The sequence below is a fragment of the Protomyctophum parallelum genome, assembly GCF_964188405.1.
Source record: "Protomyctophum parallelum genome assembly, chromosome: 16".
NCBI lineage: Eukaryota > Metazoa > Chordata > Actinopteri > Myctophiformes > Myctophidae > Protomyctophum > Protomyctophum parallelum.
In genome coordinates this window covers 16,131,601-16,158,504 of record NC_139711.1, presented here as the reverse complement: position 1 = coordinate 16,158,504, position 26,904 = coordinate 16,131,601, and the positions used below count along the sequence as shown (strand labels likewise).

General features: G+C 42.9%; 2 protein-coding genes across 2 annotated transcripts in view; one reads left to right on the top strand and one right to left on the bottom strand.

Annotated features, from left to right (window-relative positions):
• Positions 1 to 26,904, top strand: part of tspan6 (tetraspanin 6) — a 147,839-nt gene that overhangs the window by 77,271 nt on the left and 43,664 nt on the right. The gene's annotated exons all lie outside the window — the stretch shown is intronic.
• The window catches only part of zdhhc9 (zDHHC palmitoyltransferase 9), a 33,839-nt gene that overhangs the window by 4,578 nt on the left and 2,357 nt on the right, over positions 1 to 26,904 (bottom strand). Inside the window, exons 2-8 of the mRNA XM_083786464.1 lie at positions 19,072 to 19,232; positions 13,531 to 13,689; positions 10,732 to 10,869; positions 9,921 to 9,967; positions 9,141 to 9,245; positions 3,819 to 3,922; positions 2,424 to 2,529 (exon numbers count right to left, since the gene is read on the bottom strand). Of these exons, the coding sequence (XP_083642590.1) occupies positions 2,424 to 2,529; positions 3,819 to 3,922; positions 9,141 to 9,245; positions 9,921 to 9,967; positions 10,732 to 10,869; positions 13,531 to 13,689; positions 19,072 to 19,232 (820 nt within the window). The remainder of the gene's footprint in view (positions 1 to 2,423; positions 2,530 to 3,818; positions 3,923 to 9,140; positions 9,246 to 9,920; positions 9,968 to 10,731; positions 10,870 to 13,530; positions 13,690 to 19,071; positions 19,233 to 26,904) is intronic.

Sequence of the window (26,904 nt, the reverse complement as noted above, 5' to 3'; positions counted from 1 at the left end):
TATTTCCATGACGGGACGTTGGAGAGTATAGTGCAGTGCTGCAGTTGTGGAGAGTCCCAACGTGGGTAGCCTACTGTAGCGTAATCTACAGCAGGCCGATGTCTTTCTGGAGTTACGGTATATGCAATCTCCTCCTCGTTTAATAAACCCGACACGTCGCTCGAATGCCAAATGTACCGTGCCAGCGCAAGTGGGAACCGCATCGGAGATAGGTAGGCTACCCAGCCAGCCCACCACCCCGTGCCAGCCACATATGAGGCTATACGGCTGCACATTCATATAATGACAGTTGACAGCCCAGCCACTGCAGCGATCGGCGACTGCGAGGCAATCTAAATAGACTGTCGAACGTGCATGGTCAGTTGGTCACGGACGGACCACAGTGATAGAGAGAGACAGACAGAGGAGGAGCAATATGCAAAACAGCAGCGTGTGTGTGCCTATTTGTTATTTAATTCATGATTCACAGGTTCAGGTTTTCGTTCACTAATATATGTTGTATATTACATTTAAAAGACTTTAATAATTTAATATACAACTAACAACACACAGTGAAAGTTGCTTGCAAATTGCGATATGTGCGTGCGTGCAGGGGGGGGGGGGGTGAGGCGGGCAGCAAGGGAACCGAAGCGAGAAGAGAAACAGACAGCTTTATTTAATTCATGCAGGTTTATTTATTTAAGATACAACAAGTTGCAAGTTGCGTGTGCGTGCTTGCGTCTGTGTGTGTGTGTGTATGAGAAAGGGGGCAGCAAGGAAGTAACCGTGCTTTCAGGATCGTATGGCAGAACGTTTATGTCGCAAAAACGAGGGCAAGGCTTGATTTCATAGGGCGTGCCAGATAGATTTCAGCCGTCACATTTATTAACGTCGGAACGAAATTAAGGAAGGATCAGCTGTTTGCGATCATTTTATAAATGCCGTGGCGACGTGGGTGTACTACGAAACCTGCACTCGAATCTGTGGCAGATTTTACACTCGATTGATAAATGAGGGCCTATAGGTTTCAATTTGATCGTATTCCAGTTTAAAAATGTGTCTGCTCATCAAATGTGTCTGCTCATCAGTTCCAAACTCACTTATTTATCCTGTATCCTGCGTGAGTTCTCTCTCCTGATTGGATAAAATTGGTATCCCGGCCTGATACATTTTCTGTTTACTAAAGAGCGGGAGAGACAGTGACACTCCCTGTTACTGAACAAACACTTTATAGCAATGAGTACTATCAGAATACAGAGCTTTTAACAAAAATAAGTGTCATTATTTAGACTGCGTGACTACATGTAGAATACAAACATATAAGAGAATTGGACTCTACCCTCTATGTGAAATAATGATCGTCTAACCTGGGGAAAGGATATTGAGGGGCAATTATGGATGCTATCTCATCCTGTCCTGTGGGTCAAGACCATTCTAACTGTAGCTGGTGTGTCCTTGAGCAAGACTGAACCCCAAATTGCTCCTGATGTGCTGGTTGGTGCCTTGCATGGTTTCCGCCACCATTGGTGTATGAATGGGTGAATGTAATGCACAATCTATGTAAAGTGCCTTGGATAAAGACACTATATAAATGAACCATTTACCATCTTGAAGCATGAAAATGTGGGCATAGCATGGTTATGATTCATGACAGGTATTGGACCCAAAAGATAATCCAATCGCTGCCATCCAATGAGATGCACCAAGAGGCTCCGTGTCAGTGCATCACAAGGTGGATTATTAAAATAAATGGAATATGGAAAGTTCTCACACACCTCCTATGCTCTTTCTCCTGCTGCTCTCTAGAATTGGTTTAGAATCTCCTTCAGGCCTGCTGCTCACTGCACAATAGTCAGTGCCTGGCAGGCTGGAGCGATTTTAGTGCCAGACACACAAATATGACAGTGTGTGTGTGTGTGTGTGTGTGTGTGTGTGTGTGTGTGTGTGTGTGTGTGTGTGTGTGTGTGTGTGTGGGCCTGTCAAAAGCATTACTTAATCGCCTAATCACAATTATGAGATAATCGCATAATTGTCATAATCGTTTACATGTTGAAATGTTACATTTTCCAAAAATAGCAGCAATAGGAGATCTGCACGCTTACAACATGCTTCTATTTCTACAATTTTCATGTTTTCAAGTATAAGATTATTAAATGTCAGTAATTTATTTGTATATTTAAAGATATTTGTCATATCTGTCCTGTGCAATTTGTGATTACTAAGCCTAACAGCCAAACAGAAATAATATCATTTGCATTTGTGTGTTCACAATGTTCAATGCCAAAAAACACAACTAAATCGTTAGTCGCAATTATTTGCGCAACAATTAATCGTTGACTAAAATGTGTAATGGTGACAGCCCTATGCGAGTGTGACTGTATGTGTGTGTGTGTGTGTGTGTGTGTGTGTGTGTGTGTGTGTGTTCTGTGTTCCAGTTGGCTCACCGTGGTGGTCTGTGGCACTGCGTTACTACTGTCGGAGGAGGAGGGAGCAGTGTCGGCTGCGGGAACAGGCGACTCCTCGTTCATCAGTCCTCTTCTGTCCAAGACACTGGTGAGAAAGACAAGGCTCTCAGTCACAGAAAGCACTCCGTTCTCTATTGTTCACTATAGAAGGACGGCGGAGAAAGATGGAGCCGTTCAGGTGTTCAGATAACTGCCTTAACATTTTTTAATTAAAATACTGAATCACCCGTTACGTTGTATCATTTGTAATACACAGTTAGACGGTATATAACACTACCCTTTATAACTTAAATCTTTATGTATAATTAACATAACTAACTAAATATATTGTTGTCATTATTATTCACTGTAATGGGACAGACATAGAGTTAAAATGAAAGTTTTAGAACCACTGGTCTAGAGCAGCGGTCCCCAAACCTTATTGGCCGTGCTCCCCCTGTTACCTCCTGACCTAGCTGACGCACCCCCCAGCGCTAAGTCTCCTTGTATTTGCCGAAAACATTTTTGAGTGGTGCAACCACTCCAAGGAACAGCAATGTTCGTCCCAACCATAGACTGTAAAAAATATGGACAAAGCGTTCCCCAGGTCTGACATGGACGTAAAATGAAGCCTCTTATTCCTGCACTGTAAGTCGCCATCTTTCTAGATCCGTTTGGGCCCAGCTGGCCATTGGCTGGCTCCGTTTGGGCCCAGCTGGCCATTGGCTGCCCAGACAACGAGGCGGGACTTCCCCCCTTCTTCTCCGTTGGTTTTTATTTTGACTCGAGTGGGTGGGGACTCCCGATCATAGACTGTAACGGTAGCCACGCCCCTCAGAACATACGTGACTTTATGGTCATTTATTTTATAAATGGGACCATAATTTTCCAAAAAGAATATTATGACATTAGAAATGAGACATTAAACTAGTGACTGGAAGCAGAAAGTATTCATGACCATGTTTATTAAGGTAATACAGTCTAGGTGAAGTTGGGCCCAAATACATGGACTTCTATGGGGCTATGGGTTTTTTTGGGTCCAGTGACAGCGCCACAACAGGCCATTATATGAACTTTCAGGAGTTTCAGGCTTCACAAAATATCTGTCTGACTGCCCCCCTGGTCCCAACCTATGTGACTACGTTTAGAGTACCAGTAGGGGCAAAACGTGGCGCTATTGTGCCAGAAACAGAGAGAGAGAGAGAGAGAGAGAGATAGAGTTGCACTGTTGCCTGTTAATGAGAGAGAGACAGAGAGAGAGAGAGAGAGGGGGGAGTTGCACCACTCAGTTCAGACGGGTGTGATTTTTTAATATGATTATTGCAAATAATCACAGAATGTCACTGCACTGAGAGACTCTAGAGACTCACTCGTCTAGACTCTAGTGACACTTACCTGGGGTATGCAGGCCCACACAGCACCTCACAGCAGTTTTTCATGAAGTTCTTGTGGCTGTAAGGGTTCTGAACTCTGTTCTTACCCGACCATGAGCCTTTGATCTAACCAACACAGAACACAAAACAGAGGTCCATTATATTATTTATCCATACCAGGGTTACTGTTAGTTAACTATAACAAAATAACTCAAATTATTATGGAAAACAAAAATGTAATAATTATTATTATCTGAAATAAAAATAGAAATGAGGCTTAAAAAAACAAAAACAAAATGATAACTAACCAAAACTGTATTGTGTGTGTGTGTGTGTGTACAAAAACAAAAATAAAATCATAGAATTTGTTTTTACTTAGTTTCCGCCTTTGTCACTTTATCAGTATCAGTTTTTAATATTAGCCTATTACAACAATAAAACTAACTAAAACATAGGCTTTTCACAAAATAAAAGACTAAACTAGCAATCACGCTTTAAAAACAATTAAAAAAGAACTGAAAATGATTAACATAAAGTAGAAATAAAATTAAAATTAAAACTAACCATCCATACAGAGTCTAACCATTCCAAACTACCACCCGTTTTTCAAAGTCAACCCATTAAAAAGATATTGAACACCCTCAAGCACCGGAGTACAATCTTGCTGAACACAGCAGATTGCCTGCCACGTCTTCTGGGAGAATTTTCTTACACACTACAGTATATGCTTATACGTTATTCAAAAGCACAGCAGAGATGTTATGCCCACAGGCATGTGCTTGACCTACAAAAAGGCTGTGATGATTCCTGGTTTAGGATTAATAGTATGTGGGTGAACGCATGACAACCAGGGAGTGACTTTATTAATTCAGTGAATAACAATTCAAAGAAACTGTGTAAAAGATTCCTACAAATTCCTACATGAATAACTCTTTCGAAAATGTGTACATGCCGCCATGTCATGGTAGCCCCGTTAGCTGATACAGGGTTGGGGGATTTCAGAACTGGACCACACAAAGGAAAATCTAATAATAATGACACCCCTACTACAGTAGTAGGTCAACATCTCTCCATATAGTAAATATGATCAGTTCATGTGTTTGTACTGTGTGGCACAGCTCAGCCCTCGGAGAGCACATACTGTACACTGTACCAGTATAGGCCTCGGGTGGTATGGATTTTTAGGTACAGCAGTAAAGCTCACAGTTTACAGACAGTTCGGGGGGAAGGTGGATGGAACAGTCGATAGCTTTTCCTGTTACAGTGAGATCCATCTAAAAGTGCCACACAACTAACAAGTACCGCGAATGTGATTGCAAATGAGAAACTCATTGGAGGCACAGCTGTTTTCAATGTGTTGCAAATATCAGCAGGAGTTTGGATTCACCTGGCTGTCATGGTATGAATTGATTAGCCCCAAATAAAAGCTACAGTGAGTGTAGCTACTGTGATGAGGTTCCGACACATTAGCTGTACGCCAGTGAACATGCATAGATATTTCTACACCAAACATCCAAATGACACTGATAAACCAGTGTAGTTCTTTCCACATAAATTGGAGGAAGGTGAGTAAGTATAGCCACTGGTTACTGGAGTTGCAGGAACGTGCGCAGTTTCCTCTTGGGTGCACAAAAAAGGACAACTTTAGTTTTTTTCATCCAAGGTTCATGTTTTAGGTTGTTATTGGAGAAAGTAAAAGATGAGTTTATCTTGTTTTAGGGATTTTAGCTGTTTTTGACAGGGGGGCGGGGGCATTTGAGCATGGGGCTAAGTATGTATATTTTTACAAAATGTTATTTACAAAATATTATTTACTATAGTCATACTAGACCCCAAGACATTACATCTGGCCACAAAAGATCACGGGATCTACTGAATGTGTCAAACTGACATATTGAGCCTATATGACACACAGTGTGGCTTCCCCCCAGTAGGCTACCTTCACATTCAGTAGATCCTGTGATCTTCTGTGGACAGATTTTCTGGGGTCTATTAGGACTATAGTAAATAATAAAAAAAGAAATCGCCATACATTTTTGTAAAATAATACATATTTAGAAAAAAAATTACATCATCACAAATTTACTCATCTTTTACTTTCTCTCTTAACAACCTAATACAAAAAAAACGAAAGTTTTCCTTTAAAGCGCAAATAACATGCATTTTAAAACTGCTTTTAATATTTAATATCATATTGTCTATGTCCATCAAAGTTATTTCTAATGGTTTGAGCCTCAATCACCACTCTGATATAACCAGGCATTGTCATTTCTTTCTGGACTTTGAAAGCAGTTTTAGCTGCAATTCCACAATGTCCTGAGGTGGTGGGGGTGCTGATATGCAGATTATTTAATATTTGAGTCATTATAATACTGATGCTAGATAAAACCAGGCTTGTTTCCATTCCATGCCAGCTTGGAAAATTAACAATGGTGGACATTGTAAACAAAGTGGAAATGCAAATTTGGAACTGAAGTCTGAAGAAGGAGGAATTATACAAAGTAGGGTGACATTGATGACATCACGATGAGACCAAAATCAGTTGAGCTGTTCCTGAGAGCAATTTCCATTAAAGCACCTATATGATATGAAAGCCTGATTGTTCAAAATTGGTTATTTGTGGTGATAGAAAACACACATGGGAGCCCCAAAAACACAAAATAAATGGAAAAAGTTGAATTTTATGTTATAGCTCCTTTAAAGTTTTCCTTGGGCCTTTACATTTTTTGTCTTTGCCCAGTCTTTGCCATGTTTTTAACTTGACCCTTTTAGTTTAGCCTAGTTGTGTCCCATGTAATTGTTTGTTGCCTATGCAGATTTTATGCAATGCTGTTAAACCCTGTACCACTCTGGGATTAGCAAAAATGTGCATTTGTAATGTGCATTAGAAATAAAATGTATTATTATTTCTATTATTTTTTTTACTATGAAAACTTGCAAAATCCGTCCGTCAGTTAGGTCAGAACACATGCCTCGTTATATTTATGGCATATATGGCCGCCTCCATATATGGTCGTCAGTCCATCATGCCTCGTGACATCACGTCTCGTGACACACTCCATACTGTATATGGCCGTCACCATATATGAAGACATGGAGAAGACAGGATCATCACCTAGATCTGCATATACTGTATGGAGCCGGCCAGAAACGTTACATCTGATCTCAAACCCTTAGATCTCCATATATGGCGCTGACCTGTTCTGACATTCAATATGTTGATCCTCCCCACCCGTCCTTCCACTTCGATGTCTCCCTTTTGACTGATACCTGTCCATTCAAACTCTAGACGGGCTTGCCCCAAAGTTATTAGTGCAGCCGTGCCGGCGAAAACTAGAGTTCTCAACTGCCCCGAAAATTAAGGCCCAGCCCTACCTGGCCCCTCATCAAACCCTGTACACTCAAGACACTCTCCATATATGGACAGTACAGAATTCATTCCATATGTTGATCTGACCCCCCCCCCCCCCCCCATGCCAAAGCGCCAGCACTCGCCCAGGCGGATGTGTGCACGCGACCTCGCCCTTTAAGGCGAGGTTGCTTCTCGCCATCAGGGTGTCTTACTAGTTATTATTATTATTATTATGTCATAATCACTACACTCAACAATGACTGCGAACTAGACCCCACAGTATGGCGGTGATGTGGTTATGGCCCCCAGACCTAGATACTGTACCAGCCATAGTTCAAGGTGCCCTCTCACTCTCTTTTTCTCTCTCTCCCTCTGTCCCTCATCACCGTGACTACAGTCTCTTTGCTGCTCTCCACTTTCCCTCTCTCTCGCCAGCATTACTGCTCTGCTCTCCTTTTTACTGCCAGACCAGCATGCCTGGCAGCTTGCCAAGCCCCTGCAGGAATTGACGTGCTTATTATTAGGCCAATCACAGATCTAGATAGAGCCAGGCTGACAGCTATTTGTTTCTAACTAACCAACAGAGGCGTTGTTGCTGCATTCGTATTCGTCTTATTACAGGTTAAAAAAAACAAGCACGCCGGCCCCGAGGAGATGGGGAGAAGAGGAATGTTAAATTAATCATTACAGTAAAGTATGAGCGCTCTGAAGCTTTCAGCGGCCGTCTAGAGCCTCCCACGACCACTGCTGTGCTTGTGCTGTTCTTGCCAGAGCCTCTGCAGTCAAATGTGAGCTAGCAAAGACTCAGAAGATCTATTTATGCCATTACATTGGTATATACAAAGATAACAAGAATTACTCCCGCTGTGAGTTTATCCAACTGTCATCTGCTTTCCATCAAGCCTGGTGTGTGGTGTGGTGTGTGTGTGTGTGTGTGTGTGTGTGGCATTGTTGTTCGATAGATTGTTGTTCGATAGAACAACAATGGCGGATTTGAATTAATTCATACGTTGTGATTCAATTGAAGCATTTCTGTCCAGCATGCATGTCCAATCCCTCACTGTACTGTAGACCTTATCTTCTCCCACAGAGCCACCCTGGGAAAGCTAATTAGATCCAACTGAGTTGACAAGCATCTTCTGCCAGCCCAATTTGTTCTAAAGCCCAAATGTTCTTCTATTACAATTAACTCCAACCACCCACCAGGGTTTTTTCTATCGATTACACACCCCATGGAGCCTTGAATTCATGGAGATTGTTTTGATTTTGTCGCATTCCTAAGCCAATAACTTGATGACCGGTGGTAGGAGACTCAATGAATCTGCATTGAGTCTCCTACCGGAGATCACATTGGTGGCTTAGGAATGAGACAAAAACACCTGCAAAGAAAATCTCCATGATAAGTTGAGCGCTATGTTCAACAGAACTAACGGAAATACTACGTAACGGCAAGTCTAGAGAAAATGAGTAAAGACGCATCAATCAAATCCCTTGAGAACAGCCTTTGCTTTTAATTTTCAAGCATTCACCATGAGTCCAGGAGCATTTCTATTCTGACCAAGCCAGGGCAGTTGTCAAGGAAACAGTTGAGTGGAACTTAGAACTTTGGAGTGTTTGCAACAGGGCCAGGGCGTGTGTTTATCTTTCCAACCACGTGAAGTCCACACTGGCTGATCGTGACGCACGCGCACACACACACTCGCAATAACACAGACACATACTGTAAAAGCTGTGTGTAGGGTCGTGCATGTGTGTGTGTGTGCGTGTGTGTGTGTGTGTGTGTGTGTGTGTGAAGTGTGTGTGTGTGTGTGTGTGCGCGTGTGTGTGTGTGTGTGAAGTGTGTGTGTGTGTGTGTGTGTGTGTGTCGTTACATAACCTGCACTATACATAATCACACTGCATTATCATCATTGCACGATTGCGACTATATGGACATGGCGACGTTGGAATGCACTGTATGTGAGGGGGCAAAGGTTGGGACCGTATACTCACATCTTCATTGGTGGTCTGGTTGAGAGAGATCAGGTACGTGTGGAAGCCAGTCAGGCCCACCACAGACCACAGCGTGAAGAAGCACACCAGCACCTCCAGCACAGTGAACTAAAGAGTTAAGAAATCAGCACACGTGCGTTCTTCCCGACTCCGTAATTACTGATTAACCACTTTCAACCTGGCGTCCCTATTTTGGGCGCATCATTATAGGCAGAGTTTTTCCCCCCCCACACACAATGTTTTGTTTTGCGTTTTTTTTTTAATAGTGAAAACTCAACCTACAAGTTCAGTCAACACATCACAGTGAAATGTGTTGTGATGTGAGTTCGTCTATTTTCTGTATTCCTTCAAACAACAAAGTATAAAATAGGGCTTAACAGCTATATAACACACTTACACACACCCATTTTCCACAAAATCTAAGAAGGAAAGGTCTAATAAATAGATAGAGATCTAATAAAAGAACAGGGGCAGCCTAGATGCGGGCAGTCAAAGCCCTCCTAAATGTACCCTTGAGCTGACATTTTGAGAGAAAGCAAAAGCAGAATGAACCAAAGCGTGAAACGGGGGACGATATCGTTTCACTTGTGGTGTCATAGTAGTAGTAGTAGTAGTGGTAGTAGTGGTGTGAAGGTCTTTGTTAATGTCTTTGGGATTTACTGTTTACATTATTTTTGTCCCAAGAGCAGGGTAAAAATAGCATGCACACACACACGCATGCATGCATGGCAGCTGGCGTTTTTGTAACGTGCAGAGGTCAGCGTGTTGGAAAGGATATGTTCCAGGTGTTTCCTTCAAAGTGTTCAAAAAGCCAGAATCCACTGAACCTGTGAAGAAGCACACACAGAGGAGTTCAAAAGATAGACACACACACACACACACACACACACACACACACACACACACACACACACACACACACACACACACACACACACACACACACACACACACACACACACACACACACACACACACACACACACACACACACACACACACACACACACACACACACACACACCCCTTGTTCATTCTTTAGCATGGCGTTCAAAGGGTGGTGCGGGCCTCATATGAAGATCGTACGCCCAGGAGGTGATAATGATCCTGACTGTAATGTAATGTATTCCCCTGGTGCCCATCGCTCTGTCATCCCGCCGTCTACATGCAAGAGAATACCGAAGCAAAGGCGTGCGATGATGAGAGGGAGAGGATGCGATGTTAGATGACGAGTTACGCTTTTCTAGGAAATGCCTTGGGCCAAGCTGTGTGTGTGTGTGTGTGTGTGTGTGTGTGGGAGGCGGTACGTGGTTGGGGGGTAGAATTAGTTTGTCTCTGTGTGTCACACAAACTGCCCCTTCCTGTTTTGTCACATTCTATTAGCAATCAAGCAATCAGCGTGTCACACTAGACATTGTGCACCACACCAAAACAAATGCCTAGTTATTTTTCAGATTGAAAATGAAGACATGAACACGGAAAAAGGTAGCCGTATGTGATGACCAGCTTGACCATTTTCAAATCAGGGTTTTGCTGCGTTACCAACAATATGACACACACACACACACACACACACACACACGATACTTACGCATGACTACGTGGACAATGTTGAAGGTGAAGATGTAGATAGTGAGCAGGGAGAGCGACAGGGTGAACAGGTAGAAGTATCGGTAGTTCCTCTTCCCCACACAGTTGCCCACCCAGGGACAGTGGTGATCAAAACGGTCTGGAGGATGACAAATGAGAGCAGGTGTTTAGCTACTTTCAACCTGACATACCTACAGTATCTTGGCCCTGGGCATGTCATTATAAGCAAATCAAACATTTTCAAAAAATGACCAGTAATGTTGAAACATTTGCTAAAATAGACAATCACGATGCAATGTGAGCTTTCAGATAGGCTATTTTTGTCATCTTTGTCATCATAAAATATAGAAAAATAAGTGTTCCTTTTCTAGTATAGTATATCAGTGTTTCATTTTAAAATGTACCATCAAATAATTGTCCTCACTTATGCTCATTACAAGATGGCACTGTTCACTCTGCATTTCAGTGGTTGGTAGTAGAAACTACTATTCTATTCCTGGAAGCTTAAGCAATGCCGAAATGGAAGCCATTGTTCCTACGTGAATACAATTGTTAATTTGAAAAAAACGAATAATCGGTAGGCACATTTTCAAACCATCCACAGTCCACTTCTGAGATACAGACTGAGTGTGTAGACAGACACTACAGATAGCATAACCCGGTGCCACAGTAAGCATTTTGTGAGGTCCCATTATGAGATGAAAATAGGCAAAATGTTCTAACCCATTTAGGCCTGACGTCGAAATGTAATTTTTTATCAGTGGTGCTCAATATTTCATGTCATGGACCCCAAAAAATATATTAAATTGGCCGCCGACCCCATTGAAAATATTTGTTCCAGGGACCCCCCAGAAGCAAAGATTTGAGTTAAAACTCTCGCTCTGAAAGAATATATATATATATATATTCAAAGATTTGTGCCACATTTTCACGAGTGCCGCGCTATGAGCTTGTAGATCTGCTATTTTTCAATAGCTAAAGTATAACATAATGCTTCAAACACCAAAAGGGGTTCCCGTTCAGAATGGTTAATACAAACACAAGTGGAGTCAGTGAGTGGACATTGCCGACCCAGGGGTCACACAGACCATCCTACAGCAACACATTAGAGCTTTAAGCAGTCTCAAGCAAGCTGCTGAATCTGGAAATAATCTGTCCAAAAACCCCACCCAAGACTGCAGCACTACACCACATACTGCAGCTTTGACAAAGGAAATAGAAAATACGCTGTCTTGAACTTTGGACTTTTTCCCCCCTCTTTCTCAAAGACACAGGCAGAGCAGTGCAGGTAATCAGAGCCATTTTCCTATTCCTAAAGTCTAAATATAGGAAGAGACGTCTCTCCATGCCTGGCACTCCATTTGGAGCAGTGCCAGACGATAGCGGACCAGGGTCAGGCGGCCGGCAGAGGTGAAACATCTTGCTTTACCCTTTGTGTGTGTTTGTGCGTGTGTGGCCGACAACACTGGACATCTGGGATGAGGTTTCACGACAACATAAACATCACGGACACAAACAAATTGGGAGGCACAAAGGTGACAAAACTTGCCACATTTCGCAGCACAGTCCTGAAATGTTTTGTTCCACGTCCCACATGAACAGAACAATGTCCTGCAATTTAAGAATAGATTAAAAAAATAATACAAATAAAACATTTATAATAATACAGTTCAGCTCAGTTTATTCCTCCCTCCAATTACCCTCTTCAACCCATTAAGACCTGAGGCCGATTCTAAAAATGTCTTCTAAACAATTTTCTGAAAAACCTATGTTGCTATATCAGTGTATATTTGTCTCCCGTGGTCAGCACCTCCCCACTATTGGTGTGCACTCCTACCTTCTTTCAGTGGTTCTCAAACTTTTTCATGTCAAGGGCCCCCAAAATTATATGTATTTGGCCACGGACGAAAATCTTTGACTATAACGACGACATGCCAAAAATAGGCAAGGCAGGATTAATGCGTTTCAAACGATGGAATGTCAACAAGGCAAATATTTACAGTAAGCGGGGACCTACAACAGGCCGCTGGATCATGCTCTCTCTGTGTGCACGCACCTGCACACGTGTGTGAGTGCGTGTGTGTTTGCAAGTAGCAGGTGGACTTCACACAGATAGCCCAGTGTTCACAGTGACGGTGCATACATTCCCTCACTGTGCTTCGCCTGTTCTTCTCATATCAGCTATGACGCTACGCTGCCTTCAAAGGCATTCCTCAATCACCAGCAGCCAAATGACCAGTCTCCAAGACTAAGATGACCAGGCTCCACCATGCATGCGCGCACACACACACGCAGTGACAAATCATTACAGAGACCAGAATGAGGTCAGACTCCAGCAAAGAAGCAGTCATCCTTGCGTCAATATGCCGCTCTTTACCATTCCTCCGGCTCTCAGAAAAAGTTAGGACCGATTTATAGTTGCACACCAGTGTCACGCACCATGTATAAGGTGTGACACCCGCACACAACAAAAGGTCTACACACCGCAGGGCATCAACACTATTCATGTAGTAGTTGATGCCTCACTCATACAGGTTGATGCCTTTCTTCATGGTGATCACTCAACCTTGTTCCACGAAAAAACAGTTCAAAATAACATATTTCGCACAAAATAAACACCCCAGCTGTGCAAGGACGTCAAGTATAACTCGGCCTCACCCTTTTGATGCCTCTATCCGTTTCTGAAAACATGAAATGAAACCAATTTACAGAGTTATATAATAAACCTTTTATCTGTACTATATTTTACCCCTACAGTATGTCAGCTGAGAAGGCATAGTGACAAGTGAGTGTTTCTCACCAACACAGTTGTCACAGATGCTGCAGTGAGACGCACGAGGAGGCCTGAAGATCTTGCAGGTGTAGCAGTACTTGAGCTTGACTATCTGGTTGTTGATCTGGACGTTGCGGATTCGAGGAGGGGGCCGCTGTCCCGCGGGGACGTTCCCGTTGGCAGCCTCTGTGGAAATACAACACAATGCAATGTTGGCTTCAGACCATGTAGGTGTAGGATGTCTTGCCACGCATATATGCCTTATATTTATACAATCTACAAGCTCACAGCGTGTTACACTGTGACATTGTGAGCTTGTAGGTCAGCCATATTCGGCATAGTATAAATCAGTCTACAGTCAGACACAACAGTATTATTGATCACGTCTACAGTATGCACAAATTGCACACTGATATACAGTAGCCTTGTTCCCAGCCTATTCTCATCTCAGAGGAGAAAAGCCTGGTCATAACCTAATTTAGAGACAGTGGCGTATTTACAATAAGGCGAGGACAGGCCTGTCCAAATCCATTTCTGCCTGGCCAAATTCCATACATTGAGAAAAAAGAGAGGACAAACACCAGACCTGAGAACTATTATTGGGCAGCTGATTGGCTGTTGCGCATAGAGTGCGACCCTCAATCTCCCATTGGAGTGCAAATGCATGCCTTTCAGCCTTTGTAGCGTACTCGCCTGGCAGGTATATCTCTTTGAGTGCTTTTGATTGTGCGTGGGGGACGACGACGACAACACATCTTGCCTTCCCAACATGTAATTCCTGGAAACGCCTGTGTTCAGAGGGCCCTAATTTGTATGTCTTAATCTTAGGACTTAACCCATTCTGAACGGGCACCCATTTTGGTGTTGGCATCATGTCGTGCTTTAGCTATTGAAAAATAGCAGATCTACAAGCTCATATCGCGCCACCGAGTGGCGCGATACGAGCTTGTAGGTCTGCTATTTTTGAAAAAAATCGAAGAACGACTGACATTTTTAGAATCTGATCTCAGGTCAGAATGGGTTCATCAGACCCAGTGTGTGTCCAGCGGAAAAACCTCGTATGAATCTGATCTCAGGTCAGAATGGGTTAAGGCCTATGCCAATGCCGTTTGGCCACTCAAAACAGTCAAATAGCATTGGCCACGCCTCCGGGTCTTAAGTTAAGGTCTATAGGGCGGGACTTCCATCGGGTGTACTTCACCTGGAATTGTCTCTTTCGACCAATCACAGCACACGTTTCATGCACAGAGAATGTAAGCAGATGTGTAAAGCCTCAACATAACAACTAGGTCTCGCCTAGCATAACACCTACCTAATACCTATAATAAGTGCCTGCCGTGTGAAAAGGTACAATTGAGGCGACTGGCGGAGGAAGGAAGATGAAGGACTTTGAAAGCACCAACACATAAATCAGGCGAGTTGAACCTTGAGAATGTCAGTGAATGAATGACAACATTCACTCAGTCAAAAGTCCTGTACAAGACGACCTGTTATTCATGATGGTCTGTCAACGCTTGGTGGACGATAAGATTGAGCTAGACCCCGATGCAAGAAGATATCCCCTTATGTCTGTGTATATCAAATCACACAAAACTATACGATTTCTATACTATTTGCGCAAAAATCTCTTCTCTCTGTCAGTATGGATGTAAACAGTCAAATTAACACAAGATTGCAGATCACTATATCTGCAAAACAGTGAAAACGGCTATCAGATATTGGGTAATATAATTGCACAGAATATCAAATAAGTGGCTTTCAGGACAAAAGACTGGAGAATAGATTAATAAGTCACCACTCACCCAGGGAATGAGGCCACTCCCTTGGGTAACAAGGATGGTCTGCTCTGCCGATGCCATTATGTATTCCAAGAGGATCATGCCGCTACTCATATTAGCATCCCTTCCCTGGAAGTAGACTCTAACTGACTGAAGTGACAGAGCACCATGGCAGGCGAGGCTTTATAAACACATGCCTGTGCTAGTCTCAACAACCATGCCTGCCACAAATACCGCCTGGTTTCTTTCTGTGAGCACACCTGCTACACACAATACTGTTTTAGCAAGGGCACTTAGCTAACCAAGCATATTTACACAACGTGTAACAGATCTCAGTGAGGGATGGAGGCATTGAAATAAATTCATTGTCTTTTAGCTGCTGCAGATCATTGCTTCACGCAGCTGTTGTGTCCAATTTTAGCATTAGTGTGATGAATGCTTCGCGTCTCGGAGACAGAGTCCCACGGTGTAGAACAAAGCGGTAGATAAAAATAGCTTTGTTCCGGCAGCAATCACTCAGATGTACAAGAAATAAACGCTTGTTTATCTATTGTATTTCCTGCATTACCTATACTCGTTTAATTTATTTTTCATTTTAAGACTATTTTCTGTGTTGTACTGTACAATGTCTCTCAAGTTGGATGCCTTGTCCGCCACAAACCAAATCTACCATAAAGTAACCTGACCCTGAACCTTTGCCTGAACCTGACCAAGCCCAGGTTTACTGGCAGGGGTGTGAAATGGATGCCAGAATGGCATGAGACCGGAAGTAGGTTACCACTGAGGGATATTTGAAGGCTACCGTCTAGTCTGTGGTTCACCATATGTTAACGAAGGATAAGGGACACGGGGTACTGCACAACATAAACAAAACTCAATCTGTGCGTATATTCTGGATCCCTTTTTAGTTTTTTAAAGAAAAATAAATCATTGATGTGTGATGGAAAAAAAAGGTATATAAACTGAATTAAAATATGTTATACAGTATAATTATTCTGTAAACTGTGGAATCTCAGTATCTCTGTGAAGGAACGTTTGAAATGTCTAATTATTAGGTGTAACTATTTGCTACCTATCTACTTTATGCATGTAAACGCCTAGTATTATTAAGTATGGTTCAAGTTTCTATCTATATAAGAAATACAGTTTTATCGATGTAGATATATTCTAGATCATGATTTATTTTTCTTTGAAAAACTAAAAAGGGATCTAAATTATTACTTGGGGGCGAAATTATTACTTGCGCGCTCTGCTTGCACACCGTGCCAGCCAACCCGCCACTTGATGCGTATGCAAATAAAACAGCAGATTTGTGCCTGGTTTGCTACTACATACTTTATATAGTATATGTATACGTATGTCTTACGTCATCATTTAGAGCTAGTCATACGTATACTATATACATAACCAGTAAAAATAAAATAGCAAATCTGTGCCTGGTTTGCTGGGACCAGATTACACAAATGACCATATTTCTTACGTCATCATTGAGAGCTAGTCATACATATACACACCACGTACTCTGGTCCCAGCAGATCAGGCACAATTTGCTGATTATGTATATAGTTTATGTATGACTAGATCTAAATGATGACGTAAGACATACGTTTACATATACATGTAGTTATAAGTTGATTAGCGGTATACTGTGGTTACTTTGCGCCAAAAACCGTGACAGCCAACCCGCCATTTTATGCGTATGCAAGAAGAACAGCAAATCTGTGCCTGGTTTGCTGGGACCAGATTACACAAATGACCATATTTCTTACGTCATCATTGAGAGCTAGTCATACATATACACACCACGTACTCTGGTCCCAGCAGATCAGGCACAATTTGCTATTTTATTTTTACTGATTATGTATATAGTATACGTATGACTAGCTCTCAATGATGACGTAAGACATACGTATACATATACATATAATATATAGAGTATGTAGTTGTAAGTTGATTAGCGGTATACTGTGGTTACTTTGCACCAAAAACCGTGACAGCCAACCCGCCATTTTATGTTTATGCAAAAAAACATCAAATCTGTGCCTGTTTTGCTGGGACCAGATTACACAATTGACCATATTTCTTACGTCATCATTGAGACATAGTCATACATATACACACCACGTCCCAGCAGATCAGGCACAATTTGCTATTTTATTTTGACTGATTATGTATATAGTATACTAGCTCTCAATGATGACGTAAGAAATATGGTCATTTGTGTAATCTGGTCCCAGCAAAACAGGCACAGATTTGATGTTTTTTTGCATAAACATCAAATGGCAGGTTGGCTGTCACGGCGAAAGAGACTGGGCGAAATTATTACTTGCGCGCTCTGCTTGCGCAAGTAATAAATTACACCTAAACACTACATAAAAGGCTACACAATTCCTATATGCTATAGTGCAATAAAGCAATTGCACTCACCCACTAAAATTGTACGTGCCCACTAAAACGGTGCCATAGCAACAACTCCCCACTCGAAAAGCCATATCCAGTCAGTTAACCATTTTAAACCTTATACTTAGTTAAACAGGGTCCCACAGGGCTTGGTCCACTCCTTTTTTTTCTTCCCCTCTACACCAAATTTCTTCGCCGACAATAACCGATCTACTGTACAAGCTCACAACGCTATTTTCTGTGAATGTTTGCCCCAGAATATAATAGGGACACTGGGTTCTAGGAATCATGTGATTGCCTTATTTTTACAGCCATCCTCTGCCTGGATGCCTCTGAAAAACCTGTGACCAGCTGCCCGCAACTGGCCCCGTTGCCTGGGACGAGAGAGGGCATGCGACGGCTGAAGGACACAGTGCTACACAAAGATGAGCAGCCGCTCACAGCGAGAAGGCTGGGATAAGGCAGGGGGGGGGGGGGGGGGGGGGCAGGAGGAGGGGAGAGGCAGGCGAGGATGTGGCAGAGATACTGCAGACCGGCTTATCCCTTCAGAGTGCTACGCAGAGTCTGGACAGCCCAGGAAGTGGTCTTAAAAATCCATTAAATACGAGTATAACAAAACATGTTTTTGTGTCTGGAGTATCCAGGTTTATCATCATTACTACAACATATGGCTTGTTGCCAAAGACACAACAAGAGCATTTATTAGGAAAACACGATATCCTCTCTGTGTGTGTGTGTGTGTGTGTGTGTGTGTGTGTGTGTGTGTGTGTGTGTGTGTGCACGCGTGTGTGCGCGCGAGAGAGAGATGGGTAAGACTTTAAAAGCAAACGGGGACTAGTCTCATCAGAGCATCAGGATGAACAGCCCCAAGCTTAAGCAACATAAAGCATAACAAACATGAATAAACCAAAAGGACTGCCATTTCCCCATTGCTTTGCTTAGCCTTAGAGGTAGACCAACATGTTTCAGTTCACTGGAAGATACAGATAAGACTGGCACACAAACCGCAATAACCATTTATCTCCGTCAAGTGATGTTTGATTAGATGAAGCTGAAGGATTGGTGGTTGTTGGTATTACAGTGTTACCTTTATACTGTACAATGGCAACGGCCCCCCCCCCCCCCCATGCAATTTCAAATCAGTCAAATATAAAATAATAAATGCGAGTAGAATTAGAATGACTGGAAACCAGTTTGATTCGATTCTTGTCGCAAAGCCCCAGGGTCAATACCTACTACCTAGTCAGGTCAGAAGACCTGCGGTGCATGTCATCCCACCTCTCTAACCTAGCTCTTCCCGTCTCCACCAAAAATCAATAACACCAAAAAGAAAGGTGAACTATTAAATATAATTTTGTAAGTAGTATAAAAACAAATCTCTTTAGCTTACCAATCTCCATCTCGATGAAGGTGGCTTCCTCTGGCAGGGCCCGTGGAAGCACCCCTGGGTCACTGAAGCTGGTCCTCAGCAGCATGGCCATGACGAAGAGGAAGAGCACAGCTGCGAAGAATGGGATGGTGGGGGACAGATGGATAGCCAGGTACGGGCATCTGTCGAGGGGAGGAAAAGAAAAAAACATTATAGCTTAACGAACATTAAAACCGGGAAAGCACCTGTGTCATTTTAGATTTGAGTGTAATAGTGTAATATAAAAGCTCACAGGCTCACTTTAAAAACTACTGATTCAGAAGGCATTTGTAGAATCAGGTATTAATGATTTAATAAATCCAGTAATAAAGGCTGGAGGTTATCTCACTGTGACAAATTAATTCGAGGAAATTGCTCTACCTTTCAGTAAGCAATAAACAAGGCCATATCCAATATCTAGGTGCGATTAGTAAAACAATTACCTCTGCTTTGAGCTGTAAATTATGGGCACAAAGCAATCATGTCTTGACCTGGACTAATTCCACTCTGAAACAAATACTCGCTGATCATCTGATTTATAAATGACTATATTATTTCCACGCCACAGAAACCTCACTGAAGAGATAACAGCCACAACAAAAAAAAACTGCTAGTTATTGTCAAACAAACAGGGCAGCATGTGCAGCTGGTGGACAGGAGAACAATATGATACACAAGCTGTAGTGGTGTACTCTGCATGAGGTCATGAACCAGCCTCTGTCACACATTATGCTCCGTGATCTGACCTGTTCTGGGCTATGCTGGAGTCATGGTGGTGAATACACAACATTCTTGGACACAGTATCAACATATAAAACTATACAATCACTCCAGCTACAGCCTAGGGCTGTAAAGGTGTCACCATTAGGAGTTTTTACTTGGCGGCTAATTGTCGCTTTGCCTCGGCACCAGGCTTTCATTTTCGTCGGCGCAAAAAATGAATGCCTGGAGGAACGCATTGGCCGCTCTGGTCTAAAAGTGGGAGTCAACCCTTCCGGTGGGCGTCGCTCCAAAGGATGTGACGTAGCGCTGCACTAGGGGGGAGAGGAGGTGAGATCCAATCAGGGCCTGCGTAAATCTCTGCCGCGACCCGCTCCTCTAGACCAGAACACATTAGCTCAGGCTAATTGTCGCTCAAATAATGGCGATTTACTTGCGTTTCTGTCGTTGAAAAATCTTTTCGGCCTTTCGGCTTCGTAAACAAAGGATGGCAGGGTGCACAGGGCACATATGACAAAAAAACCTACATAATTGAATAACTCTATACTACTACTACTACTACCACTAAAAACATGAATAGTTACTGGAAATAGACAATAAATCTACAAGCTCAAAACTCGCCACATTCTCATGCGTTTTGAGCTTGTAGATCGACTATTTCCACAATTTTTGAAAATGTTTGAAAATATGTGAACATTTTTCGACATGGAAATGATTTATGATGATGATGGAAAAAATAATTGCGATTATCTAAAATAATTGCGATTAGGCAATAGGTCCTACAGCCAACATCGCAAAAGGCCTAGTTTTCGTCAATGGTGGCAGATGCATGCTGCAGCACAAAGAACGGCAACAGACTGGAGCCTTGTGCATGCAGTTATTAATAGATAAACTGCACACACACACACATACACATACAGTCGTGCACACACACACGCACACTTCTGGGGGGGGTCTCCCTGGAACAACATATTTTCAGATGGGGTCGGCGGCCAATTACATATATTTGTGGGGGTCCTTGACATGAAAATGTTTGAGAATGACTGACATAGAAACATAGGGTTTGGCCCAGGCCGTAGCGTAACGGTCTGGGCACCGGACTGGTAATCCAGTCGCAGTGTGCCGCGGGTTCGACTCCCGGACCCGACACGGCCTTTACTGCATGTCATCCCCCCATCTCTCTCCCGTTTCCTGTCAGCCTACTGTCTGTCCCTTCAAAAATCAATAAAAGGCGTAAGCCGCAAAAAAAAAAAATCTTAAATAAAAAAGAAACATAGGGTTTTTCAGAAAACTGTCACCAGAAAATAATCGTCACCAGAGCAAAATGGGTTAATGCAATGCTAAATAGTGCTACAGGTTTTGATCGTACTATATCCTGTTGGACAGTACGTGACTAACTGGGTATCACATGTCATAAATGCACAGATGATATCAGCATCAGAATACACTAAGATGTGTGTGTCTGACCATAATAAATAACGTTATGTGGAGTCAAAATGTTGTCAAAATGCAGATTGTAAGATAAATGTACATAACATTCAGCAAGAAAGAAAGAAAGAAAGAAATATATCATTAAACTGTCTAGTTTGGTTTTGGAATGTTCTCTCTTGTTTGGATGGCGTTTCCTGCTTACAATACATAGGCATAGTTACATACAGCTCAGAGGAAATGTGGAAAGGAATGGGAGAGTAGAGAAAGAGGGAAAAACTAGAAAAGGTGCCCCTCGGGGCACAGGTCTCCACTCTCCACCAAGGACTATTAAAAGAGGACAGGAAGCCAAGACCATACGGTGGACTCCATGTTGCTCCTTGGAAGGAAAGAAACATGCACAATTGAGACCAAGGAAGCTGAACGCAGAAGTGTTGGCTGTACCCATTGCGCATGTTTCTTTCCTTCCAGGGAGCAACATGGAGTCCACCATACGGTCTTCGCTTCCTAACCTTATTAATTAACCTTGCTCTCCACCAGGATATAGCGTTTGTGATGTTTGGACAAAATGTGTAGGAGTAATATAAACATTTTATTTTAATTTTTTGCAATTATCTGTCGTCTGGTGGTTGTATAACAGGGCAATAAAAAATAAATATATAACACGTGTTATTCATAATGTTTAGTAGTGTGCAAAGAAAACATGAATTGGACTGTTATAGCGCCACCATGAGGCTGATTTGAAATCTGTAAGTGTCATTTCTTCCTCTGCCTAGTGAGAATATGCGTGCATGATTTCACGGAAATCGCACGCTATGTTCAAACGTTTAGGCATTTTGTTCAAAATGGACCAATCCTGCAAACTTTGGAAGGCAAAATAGCTAATCAGGAAGGAATATGGGAAAACGGACAGATTTGTGTTGATCACATTGGAGTATGGAGATTTGTGTGATGTATGGATAAAATGTGTACGAGTAATATAAAAAAATGAGTTTAGCAAAACCCGGACTCATGGTGGCGCTATAACATAATATATGGAGAATTTGGGGCAGAGGTTCGTCGTTGGCTTCCAGGGAGTGTGTGTGCACAGCTTGGTAAGGACCACCATTGTCAGCCGAAGGCTGAAGGTGGTTGCACACTGGACGAGTTTTTCGAAAAACCGACGGAAAAACGCAGCTAAAAATCCGAAAACGCGTCCAGTGCGCATGCAGGGACCTTAATGGAGACAAAAAGGCTGCCTGTATAATACATGAGGAATTAACTATTCCTAGTACAGTATCTAGACGAGCCAGATAAGTCAGCATACCTAAGCAGCGCACACGCACAATGGCTCACTACACCTGCCGGACAGGTCTGATTAGTCTTTTTCACACCGACGGGGGAAAAATGTCAGCACAGATTAAATCGATAGAAACCTCCACCTGCTTCAGATCAAAGAATGCTTGTTCCATTTTGTTAGCATAGAGACAGCAGAGGTCGGACAGCCAGTCAATTCAGACAGAGAGGGGGCGGGGCGGAGGGGACTTGGGCTTGGCCCTCAGTCTTGACGTTGGGTGATGTGTAATTGCAGTCCTGATGACTGGTAAGCATTCAAAGCACACTCCATCATCACTTCCCATCAGGAGGACTCCACTCCTTCCTGGACATGGCCGTTTCCCTCCACGCCATGCAGTGAGAGCACTGTGGGTGTCACCACAGCTGTAACAAAAACTCTAAATATATTTCCCCACACAGTTAGCTGTGTGGGGAACTTTTGTTGATTGATCTGGCTATCAATCAACCCTCAAGGAAATTTGTTATCTCGTCACCTGTGTGAAACTATGGTGTAATGCGTACATTATTATTTTATTTTTTTAAAGATATTTTTTGGCCTTTTTGCCATTATTGATAGATGTACAGTACAGTAGGTAGACAGGAAACGGGGAGAGAGATGGGGGAGAAGACACACAGCAAAGTTCGTCGGGATCGGGACTCGAACCCACGACACATGCTGGATTACCAGCCAAGGTGCCTGGACCGCTAAGCCAGCCCAGGCCATGTGTACATTTACTTCTTCTTCCCCTCTTTTCTCTGACCTTGCCATGCAAATAAAGAAGACTGTGAGCTATATTTAGCTCAGACTAAATGGACTGCCACAGCAACCGCTGTAAAATCATTATACAATAAACAGTGGACTTCCGTCATATGCCAACATGAGGCCAAGTCCTAAAATGCAACCTTATGTATTCTTTGAATAAACAGAAGAGATAAGATGACCGCCACTGTTGCTATATGCAAAGTCACCATTGCCGTCTCTGCCATTAGGTAAATTATGTGGGGGTGTAAAGTTCACCGCAAACTGTCTAGCCTCTGGGGTAGAGGTGGGGATTCTCAGTAAAAGGTCTGCATTTCTATAGCACCTTATCCAAAGCACTTGCATTGGCTAAAAAAATCATTAAAGGAAGCAAATGAAGCAACCATGCAAGGTACCACCCTCATCTGGAGCAGTTAAGGGTTCAGGGTCTAGGACACTTTGATGCAAATCCAGGAATAGCCAGGGTTTGAACCCGGGAAGCTTACTATTCCAAGACGGCCACTAGGGAACTTCTAATCTACACTTTGATCTGTGGGATTTCCCTTTCAACACAGCATGGTAAAAGCTTGGATGGATATAGGACACTTCTGAAAGACTCTTGCTGAATTCAAATAATCTCAATGGTAGTGTGACTAAGGTCAAAGGTAGGATGTAGGCCAATTCCTGAGCAAATCCTGACTCTGACACGTGTTGAGCATTTCATGCTCTGCCTTTTTAAATAACACAGGTGCAAGCCATTGGAGATCTGTGTGAATCAAAATATAAATTAATTATGCTGTTGCGGTGTAAGCACATCTACAGAGACACTTTCCTTTGTTGTAACAATATCTGCATTATCTGTGAGTCGTGCTCCCTTTGTGTAGCACAACAATAATTTAATGTTGTAGAGCGCCGCTTACACAAATGCTGGAAATGTAATTTGCCCCGTCTTAGTTCCCCACCCACAGCAGATTGCTCCATCCATAACCCCAGCTGAAATTCTGATAAAAAGCTAGCTTCATCCATCGCTCTGCGGCAGATATTCCTTGTCGGGTGCATGCAGACCACTAGCTAGAGTATGAGCACAGTTTAGCTACAAATCTGGTCAGAGATACAACATTTTACCTCTACAATACCCTAATCCGGATCGTGAGTGCTTTTCTGAATGGATGTACAGTATATAAACTCCATGGCTACAATCTGTTGCCTTTAAATCCTACATCTTGATTATGCAACACTTGTCTGTGCCATGAAATACTGGAATCATCAAGCAGCTGGGATTAAAGGTCTGGTGGTTACATCATGAGCCTGAAACAGCTGAACTGCTGAAGGGCAGAATGAAAAATAATAGTGAATCTGATGAGAATGATTTGATTTCAGGCGCATGAAACACAACACCAGTGGCCTGGCAGCTAGAGGGAAGGGCCACATCATGCGCTTATGGAAAAATCTATATATGCATAACACATCCCAGTACCACAATTATCTACAAACTGAGCAGAGTGCGAAACCTTATGCCCCGTCCTAAAAAAAAGGAAAGATATAAACTAGATATGCAGTGAGTGCACACCATCGTTATGAGTCCATCATATACTATGTTGTACTAGTATGTGGTACACTGCAGTCCCTCATCTATACTTTGCCACCTCCTTCTTTCAGAAAATAGCAGATCTACAAGGTCATTGTGTCACATTGCTATTTTCACAGAATATCTGCTTATCTTCGCCGAATACTCGCCTATGAATGCCCCAGAATAGGTAGGTACTGTAGGTATGTACAGTATGCATGCATGGGTTCATCAACTTCCTCTGGTTTAAGTGAACACCCCAGAATTGACTGTGTAGAAATCGATCCCCGTATACCTGCAGGGCACATGATATGGGTAAGAGCATCTCTTCTTCACCGGCTCAGCAACAAAAACAACACCCTCGACCAGAGCAGCTCTCGGAGAACAAAGACAGTATATATCATGGTTATTGTAAATGGAGCATGTACTGTCAGCTGGGCATAAATCACAGGTCCTGGCTGGCTGGTATACGCTGCGGCCAGCCCAGGAGCTGCTCTTTGACGGGGCTGACTGGGAGGCAAGTTGGCGTGGAGGTGGCTGTGGGAAGTCGGATCTCTGTTACCAGATTTTCCCTGGCCAGACGCTCTGCATGGTCAGCACTGCACCTCCCCTCCTTACACCCCACACGACTGGAGGGGGTGGGGGGGGGGGGGGCACTCCATCAGCAACGCACACAATGTCCTCCACCTTATGACATGATAATCTAATAAAGCACACACACGTGTCCCTCATGAACACATGCATACGACAACGCACAGACAAACACGCAGTCCTCCTCACTATACAATACATGCGTACGCCTTCATTGCTGGCATGGCTCCGCATCCCAGGTCTGAGGTGACACGCCTGTACGCTAAGTTTCATGAACGCTAACTACTCCACGCACGCATGCATACACGCGCATGCACGCACGCACGCTCACACAATATTTTTTACCAAATACCTTGATATTATGCCATATCACGAAGCCACGATATTAAGATATGTAAAATCCCAGACGATATCTATGATCGATATAAATGTCCACACACAAACATAGAGAGACACACCATGTATGTGTTGTACTAGTATGTGTCTAAGCTAAGGGGACATGACACCATGTATGTGTTGTACTAGTAAGTATGTGTCTAAGCTAAGGGGACTAGTATGTGTCTAAGCTAAGGGGACATGACTTGCAGAACATTACATGAGCCATAGGATAATCAAGCCAATTCTTTCCATCAGTGGAGAGTGAGAGTGAAAGCTTGTGTTTACAGCACATAACAGTACAGTGATAGCCAGTGTAATGAAAATATGTGAAATCCAATGAAAATAGAATCACTGCTTACTAGAGGGGGGGCAAAAACAACACATGTGAATTAAATCTGCTGAGCAAGTAAGAACACAGGCTGCTGGGTACACCAACTCACACGCCCATTTGTTTGGCTTTCTGTCCGATTGTGTATTTGTTGCTCATTTCCGCAATTTAGCGCTAGTTCTTGCATAGTGCCGCCTCTCGACATGGGCTGCTGATGCCCGGCGATAAGAATGAGACGTCTGCTTGGCTGTTGTTGGAAGTGCTCCAGACTATGCTGACGGACACTGGTCTCACTGTTCTTCCATCTGTGCCCCAGCGCGTTACGGCTCACCCTGAAGCCAACACCAAAGCAATGAATCCTCACATTCAGAGAGCTAGTGCTACAGGGTGCGTGTGGTGGAGCTCAGATGATGATGAGATAAGAACGCATCATCAGTACTTTGCACAGTCTCAAACAAATTGACTCGGAATCACTTTAGAAAGACTATAGCGGCTCAAAGAAGGCTGTAACAACTAACAAGTCACAATAGTGGTACTTTTTTAACAAGGGACTTTTTTTGAAAAATGCTGAGAAATTTAGAAAATGTTGGAAAACATGCTTATAATTGTATCTTCAGTATTTATCTTCAAAACAATGATTGTTTTGACCACACATTAAAATAATAATGGTTACATATGCCCATCATGATACATCAAACCTTAGGGGTTTGTTTAATACAACTATAATATAAAAAGAATGTGCCAGTTCTA